The sequence below is a fragment of the Dermacentor variabilis genome, chromosome 7, assembly GCF_050947875.1.
Source record: "Dermacentor variabilis isolate Ectoservices chromosome 7, ASM5094787v1, whole genome shotgun sequence".
In the NCBI taxonomy this organism is placed as follows: domain Eukaryota; kingdom Metazoa; phylum Arthropoda; class Arachnida; order Ixodida; family Ixodidae; genus Dermacentor; species Dermacentor variabilis.
This window is the reverse complement of record NC_134574.1, coordinates 48,111,864-48,139,848: the sequence shown is the minus strand read 5'-3', so window position 1 is coordinate 48,139,848 and position 27,985 is coordinate 48,111,864. Positions and strand designations below refer to the sequence as shown.

The 27,985-nt window shown below is 43.6% G+C and overlaps 1 protein-coding gene across 1 annotated transcript; it reads right to left on the bottom strand.

Moving 5' to 3' along the window:
- Positions 1–27,985, bottom strand: LOC142589026 (mialostatin-like). Its single transcript, XM_075700820.1, has 4 exons — positions 27,711–27,985; positions 12,751–12,822; positions 11,026–11,091; positions 1–152 (listed from the first exon to the last, which is right to left on the bottom strand). Exons 1-4 carry the CDS (start codon positions 27,909–27,911, stop codon positions 69–71), a joined length of 423 nt encoding a protein of 140 aa, XP_075556935.1. The 5' UTR covers positions 27,912–27,985; the 3' UTR covers positions 1–68.

Sequence of the window (27,985 nt, the reverse complement as noted above, 5' to 3'; positions counted from 1 at the left end):
TCATTTTTGTACACTTAAAATATTTATTTGCTTCGGCGCTGCTTTCCGTTGAGAAGTGGACGGTGGTTTCAGTGAAGGCACTCTATTCCTAGAACGTGAATAGCGTTAGCCGACGGCTCCTCGTACACCAGCGCTGAACAAGAGTTCATCGACTGAAAAGAAAAAAAAGAGACGATTGTGGTGATCATGGTTAGCTGCGAGGAAAAGGTATTACAAATATTTCCCTATTAGGTATTTTTTGCTAATTTAATGTTTATTATTCAGTGCTAAAATACTGGTAATTCAAGAAAATCGATCCCAGCGCTCCAACTCAAGACGGAAAGTAACATAACCTATGGAAACTTTAGTCTTTGATAGTCAGCATATTCTGTTAGCAGAAGGTATTGCTGTATGAATTCTGGTTGGTCGGGACTCTTGTATTGCGTTCCTGACAGAAACAAGCTGTTCCAATTCATAAATATAAGACAGCTTGTCCATGTTTTTAGTTTTTTTTATAAGAAAGACTGTTTATAAATGCCATAAGGTGATTAAAATTGAGTTTAGATAACAACGTCTCATTTTCGTGGCAAACGCATCATCTTATGCAGCGACAGCCACTTGTATGACGTCCCGGAGTATCACTCCTTGCGTTACACAGTGCTGCAACTATGTATATGAAAAGAATTGCCAACAGTTTACTGATTCCGCATCCCAACGTTATAAGCTATACTGCCCCGCCGTTAGACTGAAAGAAAGCAGCATTCAATAATTATATTTAATAAAACTTATAGCCATCTACGCATGGGAGTATCTGTAAAAAGTATTAACGTACAGCCTGGCACTTTACACCTGCCGCGGTTTTCATGAAACGCCTTAATGTTTGGAACACTGGAATATTGAAATGATTTCCACTGAATTAGTTTCACCCCAGAGGCACAGATGTGTAAATGACGTTCGGGCAAGTTATTATTTAAATTGAATTGTTTAACTTCCTTAACAACTGAGCCATGGTCTCAAGGAAAATTTTGAAGCACTCCATCAAGGGAGCTCGTAGCCGTTTCTATATACAGATAATAATGACGCTGCTTATTTTTCCGAGTTGCATAATTTCGTCCAGCTTCACACACAAAATCGAGACTCAACAGCCGTCAAGTGTCACTGTTATGTTCTTAGAGGACACGTAGTAATTAGTAACAGGACCGTTCCTGCCACATCATCAGCCGAGTATCCAGATACCACCGTTATGAAATAGCCACCTGTACAGTTTTATGCTCGCCCGGTGGCACTTCACGAGACTCATAACTGAACGTCCGCTAAGGGGGTGAAAGTTGCGTGCTTTAGATGTTCCGTTTCACTATTCTGGGCTAAATCTGTCGGAAATGCTTACAGTGTAACATTAGGAGCAACAACTTTTCTTTTTTTAGGTTGTGGAAATGGCTATGAGATGTTTGGTTGAAGCCCTTACAATATTCGATTGGGACCACTCGCATGACTACTTTGTTTACTAAGTTAACCACTGGAATTTGCGTAATTACTCGTCTAATTACTGTACAATTTTTCAAATGAATGTCTGAATGTGAACGCTTCTTCAGAGAAGATCAATAAAATATCTAAGTTCTCCAACTTTTTAAGAAATTTAGAGTACACCTCGTGAGAAATGCGGTGCACAGCATCGTTTTATGTTATTTTGTCGACCCTACGAACGTTCATAAAGCTTAAAAACTGCTTTGATTGCAGACGATGATTTAGGTTTCTTGGGTGTACGATTTCTGTAAGCTTTCCCGCATGCTCGACAAGTGCAATTATAACCACGCAGCTGACACTCCATACACTTGGTGGGTACCGACTGTGTATTAAAAAACACCTTTGTGCGCCAGTTCTGATCTCCCAAAATGAAAAACTAAGTGCTATAAAACCGACGCGTCCGGTTAGGTGCTCGCAGTCTTAGGTGAATACACGAGAAAAATCAAAGTTTGATTTTTCCTTTCTCGTGGTAAGTAACCTAAATATTGTTTTTTCACAGTTTCACTGAAGGTTATACAACTTGGTCGACAATCTGATTGCCGGAATATTGCAAGTAACCGGAATATTGCAAGTAACAAAACCATGCGCAGTTGAGCAGGAGGTGGCTGTCTCTATTCCCGCCTGCGGCGGTGGCATTGCAATGGTGGTGAAATGCAAGGGCTGGTCGAGCGCCGCGTCTTCGCTTGTAGTAATGGTTCCATTTACCTTTCCTCCATGTTTCCATATTACAGCAGTACACAGAAATATATTACATATTATAATGCTTAAATGCGACCTTTTGTCAGGGATGCTTAATTAAAAACGCGAGGTTGTCAGAACAGTCCGGAACCTACCTCCACGACGTCCCTTATAACCGTGGTGATGAACAGGACCCGAACCAATAACTATAGCCGAAGTAAATTTAGGGCGGAACTAAACCCGAATCATAACCGATATATTGGAACGTTTCTGAAACCCACCCGAACCTCAACGGAATGAAATGGTAACTGCTACAGGTTCAGCACGCTAGAATTGAAGCATATAAGTCAAAAATGGGTGCTCAATAGTTTGCACGATTGATCGGGTCACAAATACTTCAATCGGCACAGTGTGCTAGCAGATTATTACAACTCGCAAGTTGTGTTGTGCGCACGAAGAGGCATAGACGATGAATATGTTGGTGGTAACTACGTCCTCAACATCAGAGACGCTTGCCCTTCTGAAGTCGGCCATGGCTGGTGTGTACCACGTCCGAAAACATTGTTAGGTGCTCCACGGAATCAACATTTCCGGCGACGCTCCCGATACGGTCGTCACGTCAACTTGTTACTAAATTTAGATACACTGGATAAACAAGGATAGCGGGAAATACGATGTCCTGACGGAGAGATATCAGAGTTGATTGTATTACTTATTGTAACCGAAACACAGCAGTCGCTAATGAATGCTGTCACCTTTCAGTAAGCACTAACTATGGTCGCTAATGGAACGCGAAATCTGCTTTTCTTGCTTGCGATGGTTGAACGCGCGGTTGGGGCTTAGCCAAGGTGGGTACAACGTTCGTCGTGTCGCAGAATTTTTTTGTGTGAGGAGCACAGTGCACAGGTTGTTAGACTTCTTTGTCCGTCCTTAGTCAGAGCAAGATCACTTGCCACGTGAGGATGCTCAAGATAGGGTGTCGTATTGTTCAGCACAAACCTTTGTTAAGCGTGCAAAAGCATCAATGTCCTCACCTGCTTCTTGTAAAAACAGAACTCAAAGCGAAATGTCAACTGCTGGCTTCATTCCTTGCTACAAACTAGAAGACTGAAGTGGATATTTCTGCATTACAAAGTGAATTCGCGTTGTCTTTGACGCCAGAGCTCACATGCCACAGTTTTCGCACCAACATTCCGGTAGCAAAAACCTGAAGCAATAGAAAAATTCAGTTATTCTGCTGCTCTACAAGAAAGAAGTGTGATATCCACGCAGACCTTACGATAATGCAGGGTTTTTCAATAGTTACCTCTGTTTTAATAAGTACGCAATGACTATCCCATATCTGTGTAATTACTCAACTTCTGCCTCCTCTTGACAAAACTTGCACATGCGCGATGTGGACAAGTTGATAGTACTATGCAGCATATGAGTCCTGGGGCAGCATAAAATCGACTGTCCCGAATTGATTTGTGAACAAGACAAGTGTTGCGAATGGTTCACGCACCGTTATATGTTCTTATGCCTCCGTACCAGAACTGGATTGAAAACATTTTAGAACGCGTTGAACCCGAACCATGCCAATATTTTTTTTTTCGATTCGATACACTGTAATTCCCTTCGCGTAGGTTCAGGACGCTAAGCGTACAACTTATAACATTTATAATTTTTTTTTGCCTGGAGGCACGGCCTATTTTTACAAGAGCGAAAGCAAATAGTCACATGACCACCCACGTGATTAAGTAAGTTTGTTTTAGTTGCGCAGAGCTTCAGGAAGCCTCGAGCACTTGTCTCACTTCTGTTGCTGCTGGAGAGAATTAGCTCGCCTGATTGCCGTGTGCCAAGCACGATCGCGCTAACAAGAGCTTGCACGCAGCGTCTTCGTGTACCACATGACGACTATTCAGTAATATTGACCACTCTCTATGGCGGGCCCGCATGTTCAATACCCTGCTTTCCTTTAAATGGCACAAACAAACCAGAAGAGTTTTGTCTCGAGGCGTATGCTCTTGTGATGCAAAATATGCCTCCTTAAATATAATGCATGCAAAGCTCGATATCAGGAACAAAATACAAAAGCTGGCTGACCATACTTTATTTAAATGAAATATGCTACGGCTTTACCGGAATCGAAAATGTGGTATCCAAATTGGTGTCGGTTAACGCGAATGAAATGTTTTCTTCGCAGTTGCCTCAAGGCGTGTATACTGGTAAATGAAATATCAAAATGTCGCCCACCTATATTTCGGGCTTGCGCAGTCATCGGGTTTGGCTGAGACACCGTCACCTACCCTTCGCGCTAGAATAACGTTAGCCGATATTTCGGACGCCATACGAATGTTCGCGCGAAAACCATGCGCACGCAGCCGCAAATACGACGGTGTTGAACATTGTTGCAACCATCCCGACTTGCATAAAAGGTCAAATTTTTTGCCGACTCTACAAGAAACGGGCGCTTGTTAGGCCTAGACGACAAAGCAGTGTGACAGAGTGACTGTTAAAAAACCATTGTAGCTTGCTCGCCTTCAGTGCGCGTTCACGAGTGCTTCTAATTATTACCGGCTGTGGATCAGGAAGTCAAACGCACAGGTTGGATTGACGGCCGTAGTAGAGGAGCACAGATCCACGTGCACCCCCCCCCCCCCCAATCCCCACGTGCGTAAAATCTGCTAGCGGCTCACCTGCGCAATTGTAACTTGGAATCACCCGCATTGGACATTCGTGTGTGTTCTTGCCGGCGGCTTCGCTGCTTTGACCGCAGTTGGTCGGACAGGCTATTAATCCGGCCTGATAACACCAATCGCTTGGATTCGTATTCGGGTCAAAGCAGAGCGCTCATATGTGCCGTATTTGTGGGCGTGTAGGCTCACCAAAAATTATAATAATTTAGTTGAGGTGCAAATTATTGACCTGCCGTGGTTGCTTTACCGCTTTGGCATTGCGCTGCTAAGCACGAGGCCGCGGGATCAAATCTCGGTCGCCGCGGATGCATTTCTATGGGGGCGAAATGTAATGTGTACCGTGCGTTGGGTGTACGTTAAAGAAGCCCAGGTGGTCGCAACAATTCGGAGACCACCACTACGGCATGTACCTCTAATCTGATCATGGTTCTGGCACGCAAAACCCCGTAAAGGGTTTTTGTTTTCTTGATGGGGTAACTATATGCAAATCACATCTTGTAGTTTGGCTTCACGGCAGCGCCATCTGCACTGAAGTGAAGCCACACCTTAAATCAAAGTTTTCCGTCATCTAAAGTTTTATCTACTTTATCGCACCCTATCACCCTATGTTGATGCTCCTTCCCTTCTCTTTCATGGGCGCCCACTGTCCTCTTCTTTTTAGAGCGACATTTTGCATTTTGGTTGGGTTAGTAGCAGTTGGCGAATAGTGCGCGTGGTGCCGACGAGCCATAAGCCCGACCAGGAGAGCTGCGCTCGACAGCAGCGCCCAACAGTGTAGCAGAAGACAATGATTGCTGCCGAAGAGGTGGGAAACAAAGTCTCATGCCGAAAGTACGACGTGGAAGAGTACTGCATCGACGAAACTGTCGAAAGTGCAGGGGTGTGCGAATGTTCGAAACTTTCAAATAACGAATCGAATACAGTACTTTTCGATTCGGTCTTCGAATCCAGCAAGCAATATTCTAAAATGTGTATATTTTTTCCAATACTTTTGGAATATTTGAAAACGTCAAGTGCACCCAATTAAGCATAACACTGGAGCAAAAGTACGATAAATGTATAACCCGCGGGCTTGGCATAGACATAACACATGAGAATTTGCAGAGTTGAGTAGGCCATATCACGGCGCAGCAATATTTTAGAGGCAATATCATTCGTTTTCTCTGAAGAGTCATGTGTGTGCGAAGAAACTACCTCTTTGTTTGCTACTAATGCTCCATTTGTCCTTTCAATAAAGAACGCTTCGTAATGCGCTACGTAATGACAGAAACTTGCTATATTTAAGAATTCTAGGATGAGACAATCGTTATTTGTAATCGCGGTAGCGACTATTCATTATTCGAAAACTATTCGAAAGCTATTCTATTCGCGTTCGATTCGGTCTCAGAAATGATTATTCGCACCCCCCTACAAAGCCATTATCATAAATATCTGAGCTTTGTTCCGCGCAGCTTTAACTGCGGGTTATAGACACGTTTATTTAGGTCTTATCATTGAACCATACGAGGATGTGGGTTGCTCGCGGTAAAATAAACATTTATCTTTGCTGCAGTGCCTACTATAGGTTTAGAAGTATGCGGACCGGCGATTATAACCAGCAAGAGGCCTCTTGCTGGCCCGTTGAATGCACCCCCGCCTGGGTTTATTCTGAATAAATGTTATTGCGATATTATTTTTCGCTAATACGTCTTTGGGTGCCTATAACGACCATTAAATGCTTCGAAACTGTTTTTGTGGCCGATGCGGCTTCGTTATAACCCGGTTCGACAGTGTAAACCAAGGTCAATAAGTTTATGCTTATCTGTTGTTCTTTCTCTGCAATAGCATGCTCCTTAGATGCCGGTCGTTTTAATGATTCTTTTTGAGTTACGGATGCTGTCTGGAACGCTTTTCTTGTTGCAGCACATTCCAAAACATGAATTCTCCTCTGCTTCCAATTTTTACAGAAAAAATAAAAATTTTGTTTACTCCTTTCATGCGACTAGCAGAGAAAGAACAAGAGAAGCTGCCACATATCGCTCTAGCGCTGTAAGAGGAACAAGAAATGTCGGCTACGTTGGCTGATCTTGAGTGGAAATGGGGCGTGAAAGCGTTTTCTAACCTCACACCTAATAGATAAAGAACAAAGCAGGCGCTTTATTCAAAGTTCGCGAGTCTCATTGAACACGACGGTAAAGCTGTACAAAGCTATCATGGTAGGTGTAGCCTTCCCACTACACACTGAAAGTGGGATAACAACCGAGTCATAAACCGGTACCCTTTGTGCTGAAAGAGTGACCTCCCTCTTGTTGCAATAGTTTTCTATCGTGGCAAATACGTCCATATGTAGAAAAGAGAGGCGCCGAGCCGCAGTTACCCTTGTTCCCAACCAGCGATGCATTGGTTAGTATATACGCATTTCCTTTCTACATAATCTATACACAGTGCACAATGCGGGTGGGCGAAGAACCCGATGGGCTAACGCGGTAGGCTGACAACGACATTCCTTAGTGCTTCACCGACCGTGCTACGAAGCACGATTCGCCAACACTGAAACTAAGCCTCCTAGTGTTCCTTAGGCAGAAGCATTTTTTTATTCTTTTTTAAACCGTGTGAGGAACGCAAACGCTCTCTTGTGTTCTCAAAGCTCGAGCACAACGGTTAGCCGGCACACTTCGCGAACTGTTTTCCGAGCAGCTGTGAGTGCCCATGCGCAATGCCGCAAGTGTGCTAGACAATCCTTTTTCACTCCAGCTGTTCGGTTTATTTAACGCACGGTGCAAAACAGCGGCCATATTCTTTTGAAGGGCTGGAAATGCTGCTCCCTTGAAAATACCTCTGGCGGACGAGTGCAATGTGTTATATACGTCATGACACCTTGGTCGTACGATGTATTTGTGTGATTATTATATATTACAAGGAGACCGCGTAGCAAAAAAAGTTTTCGCATCTTGCTTTAGATTCGCAAGCTGGTACTAAGAATCTGTCAAAATTAAATTCGAGAAATTATCTTTTTAAAGAAGTCAGAAGACAGATTCCTAGTTACCTTAAGCTCGGTGTCAAATACGAACTGCAAATTCAAGCGCATGCAAATCAGAGAAATTATTTCACAAGACAGCCTCTGGGCTTACTTGAATGGCTTGTTTAGCATTTTACAAAGAGCATAGATTCTTCGGGCTCAAAAGAGTCGAATTCTTTTATGTATGGTCTAAAATATTTTACAAACAAGTTGAAATATTGGGTAATTTATAGCAAGCTCAAAACTTGAAGTTCAGAATTTCGTGAGCATGCACCGAACCCACAAAACGCAATTCTCTATGCACATTCTGTTAGAACAGTTGAATTTGATTTTTGAGTTTGCAACTCATTTGAGCTTCCTGCAATGCTTAAGATGCTCCAGTTGAAGTCATTCATCCTGGCAAATTTCTGAGCTTAGGTGTATCATTAAGCATAGTTTAGTAGGTCTTTAATAGTTTTCTTTTGTTGAGTTACAGTTGTTAACCTTATAGTAAAATACAAAAATATCAATAACCACATTTTACATAAAAATTTATTTATTTAGTTTTTATTTATTTATTGTCGTACTCTCAAGGCCCTGAGGCATTACAGAGAGGAGTGGTGATTATTACAAACCTATTCGTTAACAATATTCTTGAAGTTTATGGCGTCAGAAATGGCAGTGATGGAGGCAGGGAGACGGTTTCAGTCATTCGTCGTTCTTGGTATAAAGGAATCAAAATAAACGTTGGTGCGACAAGTTGGAACTTCAACCTTAAAACGATGATCCGTGCGTGACGATATGTATGATGGCGGGGAGATTAGTTGATCCTTAAGTGTTTCGTTAGAGTAATAAATCTTGTGAAAAAGGCATAGGCGAAAGTATTTAAGACGTAACTCTAGGTTAGGCAAGTCAAGGGTTAGTTTCATTGATGAGACACTTGCATGACGAGAATAATTCGAAAGAATAAAACGAGCAGCTCGGTTTTGAGTGGATTCGATGGTGTTTTTTAGCTTTAGAGTAGAAGGGTCGAAAGTGGAGCATGCATATTCAAGTTTAGGCCTCACTAAGGATTCGTACAGAAATAACTTGACAGCTGCAGTTGCCGATGAAAAATTACGCCGTAAAAACCCAAGCATGCGATTAGCGTTACCGTAAATTTAATATATATGAATGTTCCATGTAAGATTGTGCGTAATGTAGATACCAAGATATTTATATTATGATACATTTTCTACAGGCATGTTGTTAATATTGTACGTAGGAAGAGTGGTATTTCTTACAACACGGGACACACGCATCACCTTACATTTATTAGAATTGAGCTTCATTTGGGATCTAGCACACCATGATGTTACTATGCCAATGTCTGATTGAAGAGTATCGCAGTCGCCAGAGTTAGAAATGACACGATAGAGAACACAGTCAACGGCGAATGACGCAATTAATGATTTAATTTGGTCTGGGAGGTCATCAATATAAATTAAAAATAATAATGGTCCTAGAACCAAGCCTTGCAGTACACCGGAGGTTACTCGACCAGTGGAAGAGAAGTATTCGTTAGCATAAACAAATTGGGAACGGTTAGACAAAAAACACTTGATCCAAGCAAGCACGTTAGGATCAATGTTGAGGTTACGTAATTTAGTTAAAAGTAATTCGTGTGAAACAGTATCGAATGCTTTGGCGAAGTCTAAAAAATGCAGTCAATAATAACGTTAGCATCCATCGCCTTGAATAAATCATTAGTGAATGACAAAAGCTGTGTTTCGCAGGAATAGTGTTTCCTAAATTCATGTTGGTAGGGGGTGAAAAATAAGTTTGACTGTAGAAATGAAACCAGGTGTGAGTAAATTATGTGCTCCATTAATTTGCAGGCACCGCTGGTTAGGGATATAGGTCTGTAATTAAGTGGGGAGTACCGACTGCCAGACTTATGTACGGGAATCACAATCCCTGCCTTTCAATCATTCGGAAGGCTGGTGGTTTGAAGTGACTGAGCAAAGATTTCGCTCAGAATTATAGATGAATAAGTAATAGTTCCCTTAAGAAATTTCGTGTTGATACCATCTACTCCACTGCATGCAGAAACTTTTGGCAGAGTCAAAAATTACACGCACAGATAAGAACGAACTTCATTTTCTATGCCAGTTTCTTTTTACCTACCTTTAGTTTACGCTACAAGGCTAATAAAAATTGGTGCGATATTAAGCGAGGTGAAATTTTTTTTTATTCTTATATATTTGTATTGACACGTAGTATTGCCGGTAAAGAGCACAGTAGGAGTACTGTGCTTGGCGAAACTAATATTTTATTGGGGGAACCTGTGGCAACAAAGACAAGCGACGCTTAAAGCACGAGGGTTACGGCGAACACAGTCAGCGATCGTCGAAATCTGATCTGCCGGTCAAGCGCATCTACATTTATACACGTGTCCTCTAAGGTCCCAGGGTAACTGATGGTGCCCGCGTGACTTCCAGAAAGTTCCACACAGTTCGCGTCGCACATGCAATCAGATTACACCAGCTTCGGTGGCAACAGAACCATTGATAACATTCGAGAAACTTTCGATAAATGCGGGTGCATCCCGCGCAAAGCGATACCATTTGTTAGACAGCGAAAAGCGCCCACACGAAAAAAAAAAAAAAAACTCGACGTGTCAATATGTAAAGCTTCCTCTTAACGTTAAACCGCCTGGCTGAATTTATTCTTAAAGCACACAAAAAGCTTTATTCACTGAAGTACCAGCTACCTTGTCATATCGCTCATGCAATGCGAAGAAAAACTACAAACCTTGCCGCGAAATTGAAGGACATATGCATTAAATAGGCTGTCTGGGTAGGTCAATATGCTTACTCTAAACGTGAGTGTTGACCTTCATGCTCACCGTGGTTGCTCAGCGGCTATGGCGTTAGGCTGCTGAGCACGAGTTCACGGGATCGAATCCCGGCCAGGGCGGCCGCACTTCGATGGGGGCGAAATACGAAAACACCCGTGTATTTAGATTTAGGTGCACGTTAAAGAACCCCAGGCGGTCGAAATTTCCGTAGTCCCCCACTACGGCGTGCCTCATAATCAGAAAGTGGTTTTGGCACGTAAAACCCCATAATTTAATGTAGTGTTGACCTTCGCATTTGGCTAACATATTAGGGGAAGAAAATCTTTGCTTTTCGAGAAGGCTTTCCTTACCTCCCCCATGATGCAAAAGACTGAAGAGTACATGGCAGCTGTCGTGCCATTGCCATAACTTGGCACCTGTAAAAATGATAAGGCTCATATTTAATATATCGTCATATATTGCAAATGAAGTCAGGGCGACGTACAACTAAGCAAGATGGTCAAGCTATTTATAGAAGCACCAGAAGTCCATGAAATAAAGAAAACCGCCGCACAAAGAATACCTTGTGCCCTGCAAATCAGGCTGAGTTAGCTGAAAGAGGCAATAGGAGGAGTGCAGTGAAGAGTAAGTAACATGCATGCGAAAGGTTCAGGTAGCACAAAGCACATGGAAAGCTTGAAAGCAGTAAGAACACCACCTACGGGAACGGCAAGATATGTGCAATAGAATACAAACAGGTTACTGTCTAAAGCGACCTTGGTAATATTAGAAGCACATCTGCGGAATTACGTATATTAAGTAAATTTTTATGTTACTTGCATAGGCAGTGTAACATGTTTTATACTGTTGAGAACTATGGTAATATTGAAATTTGAAGATGTGCGAGAATCGCATCAGCAACTTGCAGGTCAGATATGATACACAAGACAATTTGAGAAAACAAAATATGGAACTCTTCTTGGAAATTTAAATTCTAATTTGCATTGCCAATTAGAAACCACATGAAAGTGGAAAATTATCGGGAGTATTTTACACTGATGTGCCATATTTTCTTGTAATGCAACCGTAATGGGGAGACACCCATCGCACGATTAAGAAAGGACACCACATATTTGGAAGACTTTCTAAATGCTTGTATGGCCTAATGTGACCTTCTGGAACAACAGATAAACAATGTATTTAGAGAGTACAAATTTCTCTTACGAATGCAGGATGGCAAGCAGTTCTCAATGTAAGCAATGTATTCAAGAACGTTCCGGTGAACCTAAAATGATAGGTATAGCATTGAAATAGTGGGATGCGGCTAATAAAGGACGATAGGTGGGCGATAGGTGATAGGTGATAGGCGATAGGTGGGCGATAGCGAGAGAAGTGGAGTACCGGAAGTCATGTCATAGGCAGTATCCTTATGTATGGATTTTTACAACCCATATGCTTTAGCACAGCCGCTGCGAACATTCAGCTTACATACTGAAGGATGATAAAAATTAAGGTTAATGTTGATGTGAAAACTTTCAAACCTCTAATTGAGGCGATGGATGCGAGCTGATTGTGTATGTATGGGGCAGCGGGTGGCGATAGTGTCCTCAGAGAGGCCTTGTTCCGCAGCGTCGTCTAAATTTTGACTGACGATGATATTAACACTCGGAGGTGTTTCTTGTCCAGATAATTATAGCTGCAGTCATCGCAAGTGTTTTTTTTGTCCATGAGAAGACGCTATATTTCAACACAGTTCTCAGAGCAAATTTAAGCTGTGAACTAATAGGGCGGGCACAGAGCGAAACACACAGAGATGGGCGAAGGCACATGGAAAACAGTATGCTGCACTTTGGCGTTGCATTGCACTTTCTGTGTATCTTCCCGTGTGTCCATGCCATTAACGCTGTTCCCGCCTGATTGTGCTTAACAAGGAAGCCAATGATTTGACTTCACTGCTGAAACATGGAAGGTACCGAACATAACGGTATTTATCCTCATTGTATATAATACGTTAAAACTTTCTTCCCTATTTTAGCTTTAAGGGGCAGGTACAAACAGGAAAAACTTGAGATTTTTGATTACGTGAATCGGCGTACCTGGTGAGATGAGCAGGTTAGCGGCACAAGGTCAAAGCTGAGAAGGTAACTGATGCCTTGCAGGGCAGTCCCCTGAAAAAAAAGAACGTATTTGTTTACGCCACATAATTGAGTTTTCCAGAGCAAGCTATTGAGCGAAATGAAGGTCTCGTGTTACAAATTAGGGAATACATTTACGCATAAGTTTGCCGCTTTATAATATAAAGGATACCACAGCCATGGCAAACTGCAGCCGGAATCGATAAGCTTTCTTGCTCTTAATTGCTCATCGACGAGATCAGCATTAGGTTACTCTTCTTTTTTTCCCACGACATTACCCCCGGAACAGTTTATGACTTCCAGATAGATAATTTTCTGCACTGGAGGCGAATAACGTTTTGTCAAGTAATCGAACTTGGCAGGGAAGAATGTTCAAAGGTCAGAAGTAAACTTTTTTTTTTGCAACCGCTTTTCTCTAAAGTCCTCCTTACTTGGTATTGCCTTCGACGATCAGAACGTCCCCTCGTTTCGGGTGTTCAGTCTTTCTAGGTGTGATGTCACGAAATGACGTAAGCTGAAGGACAAATTTCTTCTCTTCTGGCGCATAATGCATTTTGTAAAGTCGCTGTCTACTACCATTACTGGTTGTTCCCATCGGACAAGGAAGCAGCAGTCTTGATGTTACAGGTGGACATCGTAGTAAGCCTTCTGTTGAATTAAACGTGGGCTTGTGTTTACGAATGGTTTATTGATACATGTGCTATGAACGAGGGTGAGTGGCATCCAGGCAATTATGACTTCGATTTCACGCAGTACTTTATCGACTTGCAGTGAAGCTACAGACGCGTTTCCTCAAGTGCTACCGAAGGCTTCTTTTACACAGTCCCCAGCTTCCACTGAAACACCACAGTACCGCATGAACCTTAAACACACAGGTGAGGCCATCCTCAGGAGAAAAGTTCCTTTGTTCATGTAAACAACAAAGCTTTTGCAGTAGCTAAAGTTCTTTGTGGGGGAGCTTGAACGTAAGACTTTGGCCGAATAAATGATGCTGGACCGGCACGTACCCAGGGGAGAGGGCGAGCATTTCTGCCCCCCACCTCCTTAATTAAGCGGAAAAACCTTCTCCCCGCTCACGCCACCACTACTCACACACATTCCGAAAGTGGCACCAAATTAGTCTCTAGACTTGACAGCTATTCGGCGGTTAACATCTTGCTGCCTTTTTCACTCCTTTTTGGATGGTTGCAGTTCTCGGCATCTCCTGGGATGGGAAGGCCAGCTTTCCCATCGATTCGGTGCACGCGCGATTAACTCTAGATGCGTTCAGTTGTCACTATCTATTCAACGGTCACGCGCATCGCTGTTGCTTCGTTAGTTCGACCTTCTTTGTTTAGGCTGATCCAGGGACCAGGAAAAGGATTCAGTTCGCATTTAGCTGCTCTGTATGCCCGTGGAACGAGTTGCGGCCCAGGAAAACGCCAATTGCGCTTAACGTTTCGTTTTGCTTCATTATTTTCTTGAGTGACGGCTCTCCGCGACGCTGGCAGATCCTCGGACCCCTATACACGCGATATGGGCTAGATAAGGTGGAAAATAAAATGATGCGAAACAACGTCCGTCGTCAAACCCTGCAGTAACCCTTAAACCCATAAGCAATATGAATGTCACCCGTTACTTCGTCCGGTTTTTCTCTCATTGTACAGCACTTTTTGTGCGAAATTGGCAACTAGGAACCAGGGTCCCAAGGAGGTGGAGAAATTAAGCAATCTACTAAGGAAGAGAGCCAAAGCAACAGCCAAATACGAAGGAAAAGCGAAAAGTAACCAATTGAACTGTTTTTGTTCGGGAATATATTTATGGATCAACATCTTTTTATTTAAAAAGGAAGTAGAGAAAATGCCACCGAAAGCGGAAAATAATTCCTTGTGTTTTGAATGACGCTTCTACACTTATGAGTCCAACCGCCTGGTGTAGCCACGTCTCTGCTGTGCAAATGTGGGTGATTTTCTAACCTTCCGCGGTGGGTGCAGTACGTCTAAAACAGCAGTGTACCGCGATTACGTGGTTGTACGGGACAGGTGGCGACGCATCATTACACAATTTACCAAATAACAGCACTAGTCGGTATTGGCACTTGAATGGCAGAGCAGTAAACGAGGGATACAAAAAAGTTGTGATTGTTCTAAAAATATATATTTCTCCATACTTCTTCCAGAGCTAATTAAGAACGGACTACTAGAAATCTTTGTTTTGCCCTTTGGCTTGTTTACTTCTTCTTGGCAGTGTTCTTCCTACTCAAGTACATTTGATGCGGTTCCTGTATGTGGTGTATCTCACAGCGTACCTGTGATATACGCTAGATTTCATTGATCATTCGCGGGTTTACGCATCTTTATGATGAATGGTGAACATTATTCACATTGGTACCAGTAAAGGTACCCCCCCCCCTTAAAAAATAAAAACTGGGTACGTGACTGAGCTGGACGCTCATGGTTTTGCCATAAGCCACTTGAGGGCCTGCCTTAACTAGTCAGCTGTCCACTTTCTAATTTGCCTGAGATAAACAGTTCTTATTGCAGCGCAGGTTAAAAATAAATCCGTAGTTTTGGTTTGTCATGAGTAATAAGTATCCGGCGAATTCTAGACCAATGACATTAAGGGCTTGATTGCCAAAGCCTGTCAGTGCGAAATGGTGCATTATCTGTCAAATGAGATGACGCCTTTGCACCTTCGGCATACTGCGGAGAAGAAGATCCTGTTCTTCACATATCGCGGTGCCTTCAGGATCCAGAATCTTTCCCTTAAAACTGGTTCCTCTCGTGCACTGTTTTTTTGGAAATTTCCTGTGAGCAGCTTTGGAAATGAACTCCATCGCAGAATTTTTAGTGCTTATACAACAGGATAATAGATGTTCTTTTAGCGTGGAAAAAATAACAATTGGCAATGGGGTCTTATTTCTTCATTGCAACGGATAAATTCCTGAAGCGATCCGTGTTTATTCAAAGCTCATGGCACAGAATAAATATTCTCGCCGAAGATTTCTCCTTAGGTTAGTGCTATGCGAAATGCTTCCTGGTTTTAAGGCAGTGGTATTGCATCCTTGGGTCGTATTCTGTAGCGGTTCGCTTTGGATCCATTTCGGTCTGGCTGTTACGTCTGGATTACGTCACTCGGAGAAAGAGTAGAACGGGGCGGCGTGAGGGGAACCAATCAACGAGCGGCTGTCTGTCGGAAGATCACGTCATAATTTTTGTTTGTACTTGGGGGACGGTATAGCAACTGAAGGCTGTTGCTGGTTTGATAAAAAAAACTTTGGTTTGTATAGAACACTTGCTAATATAATTTTCAGTAATAAATGTGAGCTTGCGGCGCAGACGGCTACTGGGAGTTGTAATTTTATTTGTGTTATTTTCTTATTTAGTCGCTAGGTGATGTGCCATACGTTATGCAAACAACTTGCCTCGCTTTGTTTACGTTTGGGACTTGTTCGCGCACCGAAACCGAAACGATGACGTCGCACAAGGGCGGGCCACTGGGTCCTCATGTTTCAGCGAGGCAGCGTGAAAAACTCGTTTCATTTGCCGAGGAGCACCCCTACCTAGCAAAGGTGTCGTATGTGTTGCGCCAGCAGCTGACGGCGGCTTTCTGTTGGGCCGTGGATGGGAATCTAACCCATCCTTTTTCTTTGCCCACGACCGCAATGGCCTTGGCGGCGGTTGTAATGATCCAGCTGACCGAAGGCTGCGACAGTGCAATCGCTTCTTCATTTTCGACGCACTGTTGAAAGCTCCCGGTGGCAAATAACCGCAGCGCGCACAGCACTGTCATCGTAGTGTCGACGCCACGAAACCTTTGAGGTCCGACATGTTCTTCCAGCTTATCGCAAAGACGTCCCACTATGTCTTTGAAGCGCCTAAAATGCTTTCGGAACTCTTCTTTGGCCATGCCGAACGGGTCACGCCGTTGCCTCTCTTCGCGTCGTTGTCTTTCGGCGCTCGCCAGCAGCACAAGCAAAGGAGCCGCCGTTGCCGTCTCTGTCTCGTCTAGGTGCCGGCTCGTCAGCTGGCGCGAGACTAGCCGGCAGCCACGGTTGCCCTAGCAACCCTCGACATCATGCTCACCACCGCGTGCGACCCTCGAGCGAACCACTTCTCCGCGGTTGCTCTCGCAGCAGGGAACCGGTTCCTTTCCAGATGATTGACAACCTGTGTGACATCAACAAAATTTGTCGTCCTGCCCACCAGGGATGACGACAACGAAGCGCCGACCAATGGCATCAGCCAGACCGAAACGGTTCCAAAGCAAACCGCTACAGAATATGGCCCCAGGCTGGTTCAGAAGGGTTGCTAGCAATTTCTCTGCTTTAATAAACATTCTTGCGGGGAAACAAATGGCATCGACTGTTTCCTTTAAGTCAATCCAGACTGAGATATAATTGTGTTAGCTCGATAGTTGATGGTACAAGGCTTGGTCTTCGCAGTTAGAGCCTAACGCAAAGCATTCACATATAAATAGTAATTTCAACTAATTGCGATCATCTGTTCGTCTGAGAATATTTTATTCGGATGATAAATAGTTACTGACAGCAACAATGAACTTTAGTTCGCTCAGGCCAGGGCCGCCTCAAGTCATTGTCATTTATTTCATTTCATTGTCAGGGACACTTGGTGCTTGTAGTCAATGAAAACAGAAAAGAGAAAAGAAGGCGCTAATAACTCAATGTTCCGTCGTTATCACATCCCTCTTCAGTATACATAGCTAGGCTGCCTCCGTCTCTCATTCTCAGGAACAACTTAGGCTTGTCCAAGTTATATATATTGCCTTTTAAGCATGAAGTGATTTTATCTCGCGTGTTCCGCGACCTTCAAGTGACCTTGAGCAAAAAGCCCGAGCCGTTATACGGGCACTCAAAAGAAAACATCCGGGCGCTCTAACGAGAACTTAAGGGCAAGTTGCGGGAACAAAAATAGATCATCGGGTCAACCAGAGAATACCGCGTCAGATACGCTAATTACTTGCCAAGGAAGCTACAAAAATTATTGCTTCTAAATTCTTCCTAATGCTTGTTCACCATATTCCTTACTCTGTAACTTCACGTACGCTGAAGTTTTATTTCTCACTTCCAGCTTCGTCGTTTAAAAGGCATATTAACGGCAATATACACTTCATTGTCATCTTTTGGCACTAAGAGGTCTTTTTAACTCCAGCGGTCCGTGAGTTCCGCGGCGCGTCGGGGGCACCACGAATCGCTGTTTGACCGATTGGAGACTTGCAATGAGGTTCTGTCTGCCACAGGAATTTCTTGCGTTCATATGGACGAGTGCAAAGTATGGCGTGGTGCGGTGCAGTGCTGTGTGGTGTAGCACGGTGTCCCGTTGTGAACATGCACGCCATCTATTTTGAGATAGTGACTAGCGTAGTCTCCAACCAATTTGCTTTGCCGGTATCCATTTCATTCTTACATCTATCCTCGATTACGGGTGAATCAGGATGTTTTAAGCGTCGCTTTCTTTGCCTCTTCCTTCGAGTTACAGAAACTGTTCATAATTCAGAAAAAAACACTTCGATCAATAGAAAATTCCTTGTTCTTAGAACACAATGAACCACTCTTGCACAAAGACAGTTATGAAAATCCACAATATGTACAAATACAAATTATTAAGAACGAATTAAAACGCCACCATAGGTAGGGTGGTACTATTCCAAGAATTATCAAATCTCAGGAAAGTACAATTTCCCACCCTTTCAGGTATCAACCGCCATAATACGTTCGCTTCTCCAGCACCCATTATGGGAAAGAATGATTTTACTACCCCCTGGACTCTACGCGAAACGAGCTAGACCAGAAAAATGCTGACGTTCTGGCCCCTACTAACAAAAGCTTATTTGACCTCTTTGTGTGATTGGATTCGAATCGCTTATGTGTCTAATTGTTCATTCAAGTTTGTATGCTGTGTAATTGTTCTTGTAACTGCCATTTGTGATGGGATTGTCTGATCGTTTCTTTATTTGCTGATATGCTTATATAACTGAATCGATATAACAAATCATCGTGTCACTGCTGCTCTACGGTTAGCTAGAGCTTAGTCAAGCTGCACAGGCGCAACTTTTTCCTCTGGCCCCCTATTTTCGCTGTAACAGTGTATTGTCTGCGGCGAAAATAAAACTTCATTGATTGCTTGACTTTCCCACTGCTGCTGCTGTGGCTGCTGCTGTCTGGCACACCGCGTCGGGGGGTCGTTGAGAGAGTGTGTAGATGATAGGGGCGAGTCAGAGGGGAAAGACGAGGCGAGAAACTCGTTTTGACCCCACCGCGTCGAATGTGCACAATGCAGTACGTGCCAACTATTCCGAATTTTCCGTAAAATGTACGAGTTTAGAGTAGTCTTACGATGTGACGACACTTGCTTGAAATTTTACGGAACACATTTTATCTACAAAATAAAACGTGAAAATGTAGTAAAACTACACCCTGGTACCTTGCGCCGCCACGAGAGGGCAATACGTATGCATGATATCATGATTTCCAGCTGCAAGCTTGCAGTCTACTCAGGGGGCCACAAATCCCTATCCAAAGCTCGATAATGGTGATAGCGCCTCTAGCGCCTCCGCAAACCTATTGCCATGCTGCTGCCCTTCGCGCGGGCACACGGGTTTTTACTTCAGTAAGCTTCAGTCACTGCAGTGTAGGCCTCGCCTTTTGTGCTACCAGGTGCCGCGTCGGATGCAGTGCGACTCCGCTCTGTAGCGGCAAACAGTGCAATGACGAGCCCGAAGTCAATAATTCCAAGTGTTTTTGAAATCGTACTCGGCATGATTTCCGTGCTTTGAGCCGTAGACAAGAGGGAGAAGTTCGGATTCTGCACCACGTCTGCAGGTGATGTGGAGATCTTGCATGGCGGCAAGTCTGACATCAAGATCCACATCGCTTCGAAAAAGCATCAGGGATGCGTGTTAGCCACGGTCAGCCAGCCAAGCCTAGCAAGTTTTGAATGCAGCGATAACGACCCCGGTGTGATGCATGCAGAATGCCTCTTCAGGGCCTTTTTAGTGGAACACAACATCCCGCTGAGTGTCAGCTATCATGCCGGACCGCTTTTCCGGAAGATGTTCCCCAAGAGCAAAGAAGCGAAACGCTCGCCTGTGGACGAACAAAGACGACGTCAATAGTTCGGGAAATGGCCGCCAATGCGGAGACTCCTTCCGATGCCCAAAAACAGCAAATATTTTCGACCACTGTGTATGGCAGTAACAATAGGGATAGGCAGCTTTACCTTATTGTTACGATATAGTTCGTTAAAGAAACGAGTACAGTCGAAAGTCACCTTCTTTGCATCGGAACAATCCAAAGGGAAGCGACGGGTCACAAAATTGGAAATCTGGTTCTGCACAAGCTGAAATCTCGGAATTTTCCTGAAGGAAACTTGTTGGCTATGTGTTCAGATAATGCTAATGTCATTATCGGCAAGAAAAGCAGTTTGTCTACTGTAGGAAGGTAGGCTCAACCAGGTTTAATGAGGATTGCTTCCCGATGCTATCTAATCAACTTGGCAGCCCAAAAAGGAGCTTCATGTCGTCCTGTAAAGGTTGATGAGGCTTTCGTTGACGTTTTATTTTACCTAGAGAAAAGCTCGAAACGGAAAGATCGACTTAGAGAGTTCCAAAAATGTATGACGCCGAGGTCAGAAAGATGCTAAAGCATTCGCCGACATGTTGGTTGTCGTTGGGAAAGAGTTTGAAGAGGCTGCTCGACCAGTGGCAACAACTACTCAGCTTTTTTTATCTGAAAAAAAAAACGGTGCAACAAGCATAGCTTGTTTTTGGACCCATACAAAATTCCGAAGATTTCCTCACGAACCCCTAAGAAGCCTGCACTGACCCCAATGTCTGCTACACATCTTCACAAGATTGCAGCAGACCTCGGGAAAAAAGTACAGACGGTGATGAACTCTCGCTGAAGAGGAAAGGAGCTCATTCTGGACTTCAATGAAAAAAACTGAAACTTCATACCAAGGATTCTGTGGAAGCCAGCCACGTGACCCTTGAAGGTCGCCGGTTTCATTTATTGTCATCGGAGCTAAACAGTGCTTGCTCTTTTTCTCCAAAATGTTATACCGCTTTTTGAGAAGGCAAACTGCCTTCTTCAGGCACAGGCTCCTGAGATATATGTACTGAGGGGCCTCTTGAAATGCCTTTTCGAGGACCTCCTGATTAGATTTGTGCGCCCATGTGTTGTGAAGCCATGTCATTCATTGCTGGAACCTGGCTATTGAGGAGGAGAGAACCAGAAAGGTGACGAAGACATAGTCATCGGCAGCAAAATCTACTCTGTGGTTGAGACACTGAGCGGCATTGAGAGAGAGCAGTTCTCTGCTGTACGCACGTACTTAACGGCAGCATGCGATTACACTCACCACAAGGTCCCGCTAGAAGACTTCTCTCTCAAGATGGCTAAAATTGCTCAAGTAAAAGCTCTGGAAACTGCTTAATTCAACAGCGTACACCATTTAATTATGACGTTCCGATACCCTACCCCAGCAGAGCGGCGAATCAAAAGAAGCAATACACGCACTTCAAGTCGAGTTTGCCAACTTGCAAGCATATCAGGTTCTCGCCGACATATTGAAGGGGCTAAAGTGCCATGTTCAGTGGTCGCAATTAGGAAGCGTTCGAAGCGTCAACGGATCGCTCAATTTTAAAAGGATTTCAATAGTTATGCTGGGTATTCTCTCCATTCCCCACAGCAATGGTGAATGTGAGAGAATATTCAGCACTGTGAACGAAACTCCAACGGAGGTTCGCTCATCTATGTGTGAGAAAACACTCGAAAATCTGATGATGGTCAAGGGGCAGCAGAGTGGTAGTTGCTTTGAGCAAACCTACACGAAGAAGTTTCTTGAGCAGGCAAAGTCAACAACAGCAAAATCATTGAGCAAACAAATTGTGTCCGAGTGGAGTTTTCGCTCTTTACTCTGAAAGACGTGGATTTCACTTGCGATTGTGAAAACGGAGTAAGCTTGTTGCAAAAGTTAAATCTCTTAAAAAATGTGCTGCCGCGCACAATCCCCCCCTCCCCCGCCGCGATAGTTTTACGAATTTCCAAGTCTTCAGGTTGGCACGTATGACCATGCTCTCTGTAGTTCCCTGGGGTAGCCATATTAGCCTCTTGACAGATTTATCCATGACTCCCCTCAGTAGCACTGCAGAATTTGCAGCGCTTCCCTTCCTACTAACGTGCGAGTCCAGAGGGGGCATAGATAGAACTGTAGAGAGGAATGAGGAGAAGAGGGAGTCCCCATACAAGGGTGCGGGGGAAAGGTGAAGTGATAAGGCAAGGAAATCCTGCTATTATACGACAGCGGGTGCGGGGAAGCTGGATAAGCTGAAGTTCAAGGTAGGGTACAGTATGTTGTTGCTATTCCTAAAAAATAAATGCCATGCAAATATGTCAAGGGGACAAAATACGTAGCGCGTGCCGAAGCAGAGCCGCATTAATTAAAACGCACCGTTGGGTCCAGGCGACACTACGGAAGCGGTCGACAAACAAGTCAACATTTCTGTACCCGCCGCGGTAGCTTTGCGGCTATGGCATTGATAGGGGTCTCGAATTTGATCTCAACCGCGGCAGCCGCATTGCGACGCGGGCGAAATAAAATACGCACGTTCACTTACATTTGGGGACACGATAAAGAACATCACGGTGTAAAAAGTAATTCGCAATCCGCCATTACGGCGGGCCTCATAGTCCGGTTATGGTTTTGGCCCGTGCAGCCCCATAATCCAAATTAAGTTTAATACTTTTGCCATGATAGCATCTGCCGCGTGAGGTAATTACAATGATCAACCTTCTCAGAGGTTATGAAATATCGCGCACAACAACGTCTCAAGCAAACACTGTGTGCGCTGTGTACTACATACAGCAGTGGTGCATGCAATGTAACTTTTCACATCAACTCACCACTCTCGTTTTAGACTAAATGTTGAAAAAAATTAAGCTTTAGCTGTCAACATCACCGCTAGTTATCGTCGATCAAAGCATCCAGAACAAAAAGCTTCGCTTACATCGATTCCTACAGTGCGTGGGATCTGCATAGTTTTCTTGTTTCTCTGCAGAAAGTTCGGTTTCTTCAAAAGCCGTCACTATGAAGAATAATGTTTGCACAGGGATTCGCTGTGGTTGTCCTCCAAGGAGTCATTGCGATCTCGTTTCCATGCAACAGTCACTTTGTAACGAGCAATGACCTTTGCAGTAAACGATTCGGTATCTTCAAGCAGAGGGCTCTTCGAGAAGTTTCATCTTATTATTAGGGATGTACATATCTTCCAGTTCGCAAAATCGACATCCAATGACAGCTTTACATTTGTCGTCCGCTCTTGTCCTTCTGGGGCACCAATACAGCAGCCTACTACGCTTTTTGGTGTTGAAAGATGACGAAGACCCGTCGGTAGCTGCCTGAATAATAACAGAATATGCATGTCTTTTTCGTAGGAACGACAAGTGAGGCGTCGACGATATACCACTGAACGATTTCCCAACCATGAATAGTGCAGCAAAGTCAGGGGACCTCGCTACAACGAATCCTTTATCTGATAATCCTTCAGAAGTGTGGTATCTTACTTTATACGAATGTAGCAGAATTGAAAAGGCTGACGTTCGATGTTTCGAAAGAGTTTGACCGCTGATGTTAGGTCTCGACAATGTACATGTTGGCTACAGAAAGCAGACATACCGACATGCTTTTGTTCTCTATTGAATGTAAGCTGAATGCTTTCTTAGCATCCGTAAATGAAAAGGATAAAGTACATGAACGTTTGGAGCATAGTGTCAGCTGCTATACTTAATCGGCAGTGGATGTGCTTGTGATCCCGTTTAATTGTTGGCGATGATAGGGAACGCCAGTATCAGCAGAACACAGCAATATCTGCTTCCCAATTGACGTGCTTGAGGTCGTTATAACGTTCAAAGCTTCTAGGTCTATCATGTAACTCGGAAGGGCGTCATAAAAGCGCGGCAAACTAAAGAGGTCTCCAGAGGACTGAGCAGCTGGTATAGAGCGTAGTCTGTAAAGGGGCTGCTGCTCGATGCGAAAGCAATCCAAAAATCAGCTTTACGGAATTTGAGTCGCGTTTTTGTCAGATGCTTTGATTGTCTACAGATTATCAAAAGCTCATGCTGCTTCTGCTTGCAAGTACCTCCTCAATTATCAAAACCTGTCACGGACACTTAGCTTCCGATTATTGTCTAATATTACCTCAAACTGCCTCTAAAATCAAACCCACTTGCTTATATATCCGTGGAAAGGCACGATTTTTAGGTGGACAGTCTTTAGATTATTTGCGCAGCTGACTTAGTCTCAATGTGATAAGTTTCATCGCTTTCAGTTTAAGAAGCAATGACATAAAAGAAAGTACTTCATTTTGTGCTTCAAGGCTGACAGAGAAGCTAACGCGCTCAGTGCTTCGCCTTCATACGGTATCAAAACCTAACAGTCAGCCTCAAGCAATCGCACAGGAGTGAGGTGCCCAATATTTATGCCAATATTGTGCAACCCCGCTTTGGAAGTTGTCGATCGCTGATACATGTTGTCTTTCTCTCAGGAGGGCGGCATTGGAGCACTTTCTTTGACTGGTTCATTGGTTTCGTTAGTAGAATAAGCAAGGTGATTGAAGCCTTTAACATTGACTTCAACCGATTTATCCGAAATTTCTGTTCGTAGTAAGGTAGGCATGAATCACAGATTTTCAGCGCCACAATTTTAAACATTGGAGGCCGTATTCAGCATGAGTCGGAGCGTTGATGTTGACATGTAAACCTTATTAAAGTGGCGTGAACTTTGAAGCGTTCATGCTTGTAATTGCTCTTTGAGACGAACGCTGGGTACGTTCTTTTTCTATTCCATGACAGCTGGTTAAGCAGTTAGGTCGACAAGGCGAATAATTACTTTACATGCAGCTCAACTTATGTACGTCCATGTGACAGCTTGTTGTCCGAAAACATTATACGGCCTTATGACTAACAAACGGAACCCTACGTCCCCAATGTGTCTAGCTTGTAATTACACAAGCAAAATCACGCAAATATTTCTTTCATCTCAGCGAATAGATATAAACTACGCCCCGTAATGTAAAATCATAAACAAATCTTACGCTGTCGTCAAACTCTCCTGAAGAAGACACCAAGCTTGCTACATTGATCCCTTTGGTTAAATTACTAATATATCCGCTGTACTTACTACTGAAACTATCTTTGCAAACAGGCCCGGTGGCATTGTGTCTATTTTCGCCAGCATTATAATAGCACCCAAGCAGATGACGCGAATATCTTACGGTTGGAGTCCATGACATAAGTCCCAGCACGGTGTCTACGAGAATGATCCCCGCGCGGCGGGAAGCCTCAGGCCGCGCAAAATTTTCGGAGGTTATGCGAAGCGGTTCCCCAATTTTGTTCGTGCTGCGCTACAAACATCGAAAAATGAAATCGTTACTGACACTTCTTAGGCGTTTTGATACAATTTGCGGCTCTGGTACTATGAGCATCCGGCTCTGCTAGCATATATATATATATATATATATATATATATATATATATATATATATATATATATGCTGTCAGCGACACGCGACATAGGTCATTTGAGGTCGCTGGAGGAGACGTCCGTGCTGTAGTGGACATAAAGAGGTTGCTGCTGCTGCTGTAGTTGAAGATGATCGTGAATATAAATACGCGGCTCTCAGGGCCCACTGAGGGTATTGAATAATGTACTGAGAGGTGTCCGCAAGAGCCGCCCACAGCAGCAGGGTTTCTGTCGCAGAGCCTTATAGGCTACCGCCAAATATATTATTTAATCAGTAGCTGTTCCTGATAGAGGGCTCGTTATTTTTCGCACACAAGTACAGCCCATTGTAAATTCTGCCAAGGAGGCGCGCTCCCGGACAGACCAAGTGCGTCAAGTTTCAATTCGAGAGTTGTCATGGTTGGAATTGTACTCTCCGCTGGTATGTTTCCATCAATTGTTCCTTTTCACTTTCGCGATTCGATCAGGGCTTCGTTAGTAGAGCATAAGCTCGCATCTTCCACGTTCTCGAATCTGAAATGCATCTGTTTCCTGACAAACGCCGCACAGACTTTCTATCTTCAGCACTTTCAACATAATGACAAGCATTTGTCAAAGAATTTAAAGTAACTGTATATACGGAAGGTGCTTAATAGTCATTGTTAATAAAATTAGCACATTTATAGAATTCCTGCAGCTCAGATATCAATTACTTCGACAGCACTAGACTTTTACAGCGAAATCTACGACGTTCTCGATAGCTTATCTGTTACACAGGAAACATTACCCTCATCCGTTAGAGCACTGCGTGTAGTTCCGTTCAAAATAAATGCAGAGACGGCTCCTTTAACAGAGTGGCATTAGGATGGACAGCGCATAGAAGCAATAAAACGACAAAAATTGGCGACAGAGCAGCGGTGCAGGGTACCGCTCCCAACTGATAGCATACCCATACAACTAGAACCAATCCCACGACCGGGACCTGGCAGGGCTACGAGGGGTCGGTTATATCTGAGGATCATTTACAAAGTACTATCGGCAAACGTTGTACGATGAACACGATGGCGCAAAAGGAAAGATGGAACGTTGGCAAAGATGATTTTAAGCTTTCAACCAGTGACGCCCTAAAATGCTATTGCAAGGCACGTGTCACGCAATTTCATTATAGCTGGTGGTGTCAGGACATTGTCACTTCATAGTAGGGTTGTTAAGATGCTTTTTCTGGAGCCGGATTGCGGTTAGTATAACGATTTGCATTTTTCACCTCAATGAAATTAAGTGGCATTAATGATTATTGGTTAAATTCCGTAGTGTGATCGTGCAGACTCTTTCTTGAAGCGTGATAAACATCAAAACATGTTTCTATATCGATATCACAACATGTCCACCAGACCTGATGTATAGAACTGTTCATGCAAGGGCATTTTAAACATCTTTTTTAATATTTGTTGCACCGATGAGCCTTTAAGAAATGTTTCTAATACAGCACAAGGATACCTATCACTGGTACAAATTCTTGTCATCGACAATTGCCATTCGTCCTTCTCCGGTTCTTTACCCTCCGTAGTATTAAAGAAGTGAAGTTTGAAACAGGTATATTTTCCAGCAATGTTTTTGAGAGGTAGATCTGAAGACTGTACATTGCATAAGGCATTAATTGTTCAGGTCGAGATAAAAGCCGATTTTACAGTACTAATTTAAACTTTCTGATCTGTTGGAGAAGGGGAATTCCCTTTAGAAACTACTCATTTGCGGTTACGATGACGGTAGTTATTCGCGCGCTTTTCTATTGTCAATTACATGGTACATTTAATAACGTACCCACTGTACCCTTAGGCACTGAGAAAAAAAAATGGCTACACTTCAGACGAAATAGTTGCACTTACTAGCAAGAACTTGTGAGTTTTATTACTTTAGTACAATTTATCCAAATGAACCTGCTTGAAGTACCGCACCGCATGTTGAATACGCATGCTTAGCTATTGTATCTTGTCTAAAGAGCTGATGAAGAAAATAGATAAAGATTTTTTTTATTATGCTGAGTACGTCAAGTCTCATGTTTTCAAGATTTGGCAATCGTTCTTAAGGCGTATTACTGTTGCTCTTGACGTCATGCACATTGTTCTGAGTTTTATATATGGGCTATAGTGCATGTGTCAGAAATAAGCAGCCCTGAGACGATTACCTCCAACTTATTTAAGGCATTTACCCCGTTAACGGTTCAAAATTGCGTTGTATAGAGCAGTACGTGGTACAAGGAACAGTAAGCATACTTGGACGGGTGTCGAAATTATAATGTTCCGCATTTCGTTAGAACGACTCGGCGTGCCATATAACTGCGTGGACAAACGCCGGTGAAAACTAACAACCATGATAAACAACAAACGCCATGGATATGATTTGCACCAAACGACTGCAACTTACCTTTGTCGCTACTTGATGTAGTCGAACTGCTACGCCAGGAATACCGCCTGCGTTCGGCTGACGAGTCAAAGCGTAATGCGCTAGCTGCATGAACTTAGGATTACTGAAGGGATCATGAATTCTCCAGCCGGTGTTATCTGTGGAAGAAAAGCCCTCGGTCGCTGTTAAAATCACTAGGACGCACGTCAAAAAGGACTTCATGTTTCGCGAAGAAGCAGAGCAGTTCACCTACTGAGGGGCCACGTGCTCAGTTATGGAGCATCTGCAGTACTAAA

Coding starts and splice junctions, on each gene's coding strand:
- LOC142589026 (XM_075700820.1), bottom strand. CDS start 27,911: ATGAAGTCCTTTTTGACGTGCGTCCTAGTGATTTTAACAGCGACCGAG. Junction 11,092..12,750: donor TAACCTGCTCATCTCACCAG/GTACGCCGATTC, acceptor TCATTTTTACAG/GTGCCAAGTTATGGCAATGG. Junction 153..11,025: donor TCTTTTGCATCATGGGGGAG/GTAAGGAAAGCC, acceptor TTTTCTTTTCAG/TCGATGAACTCTTGTTCAGC.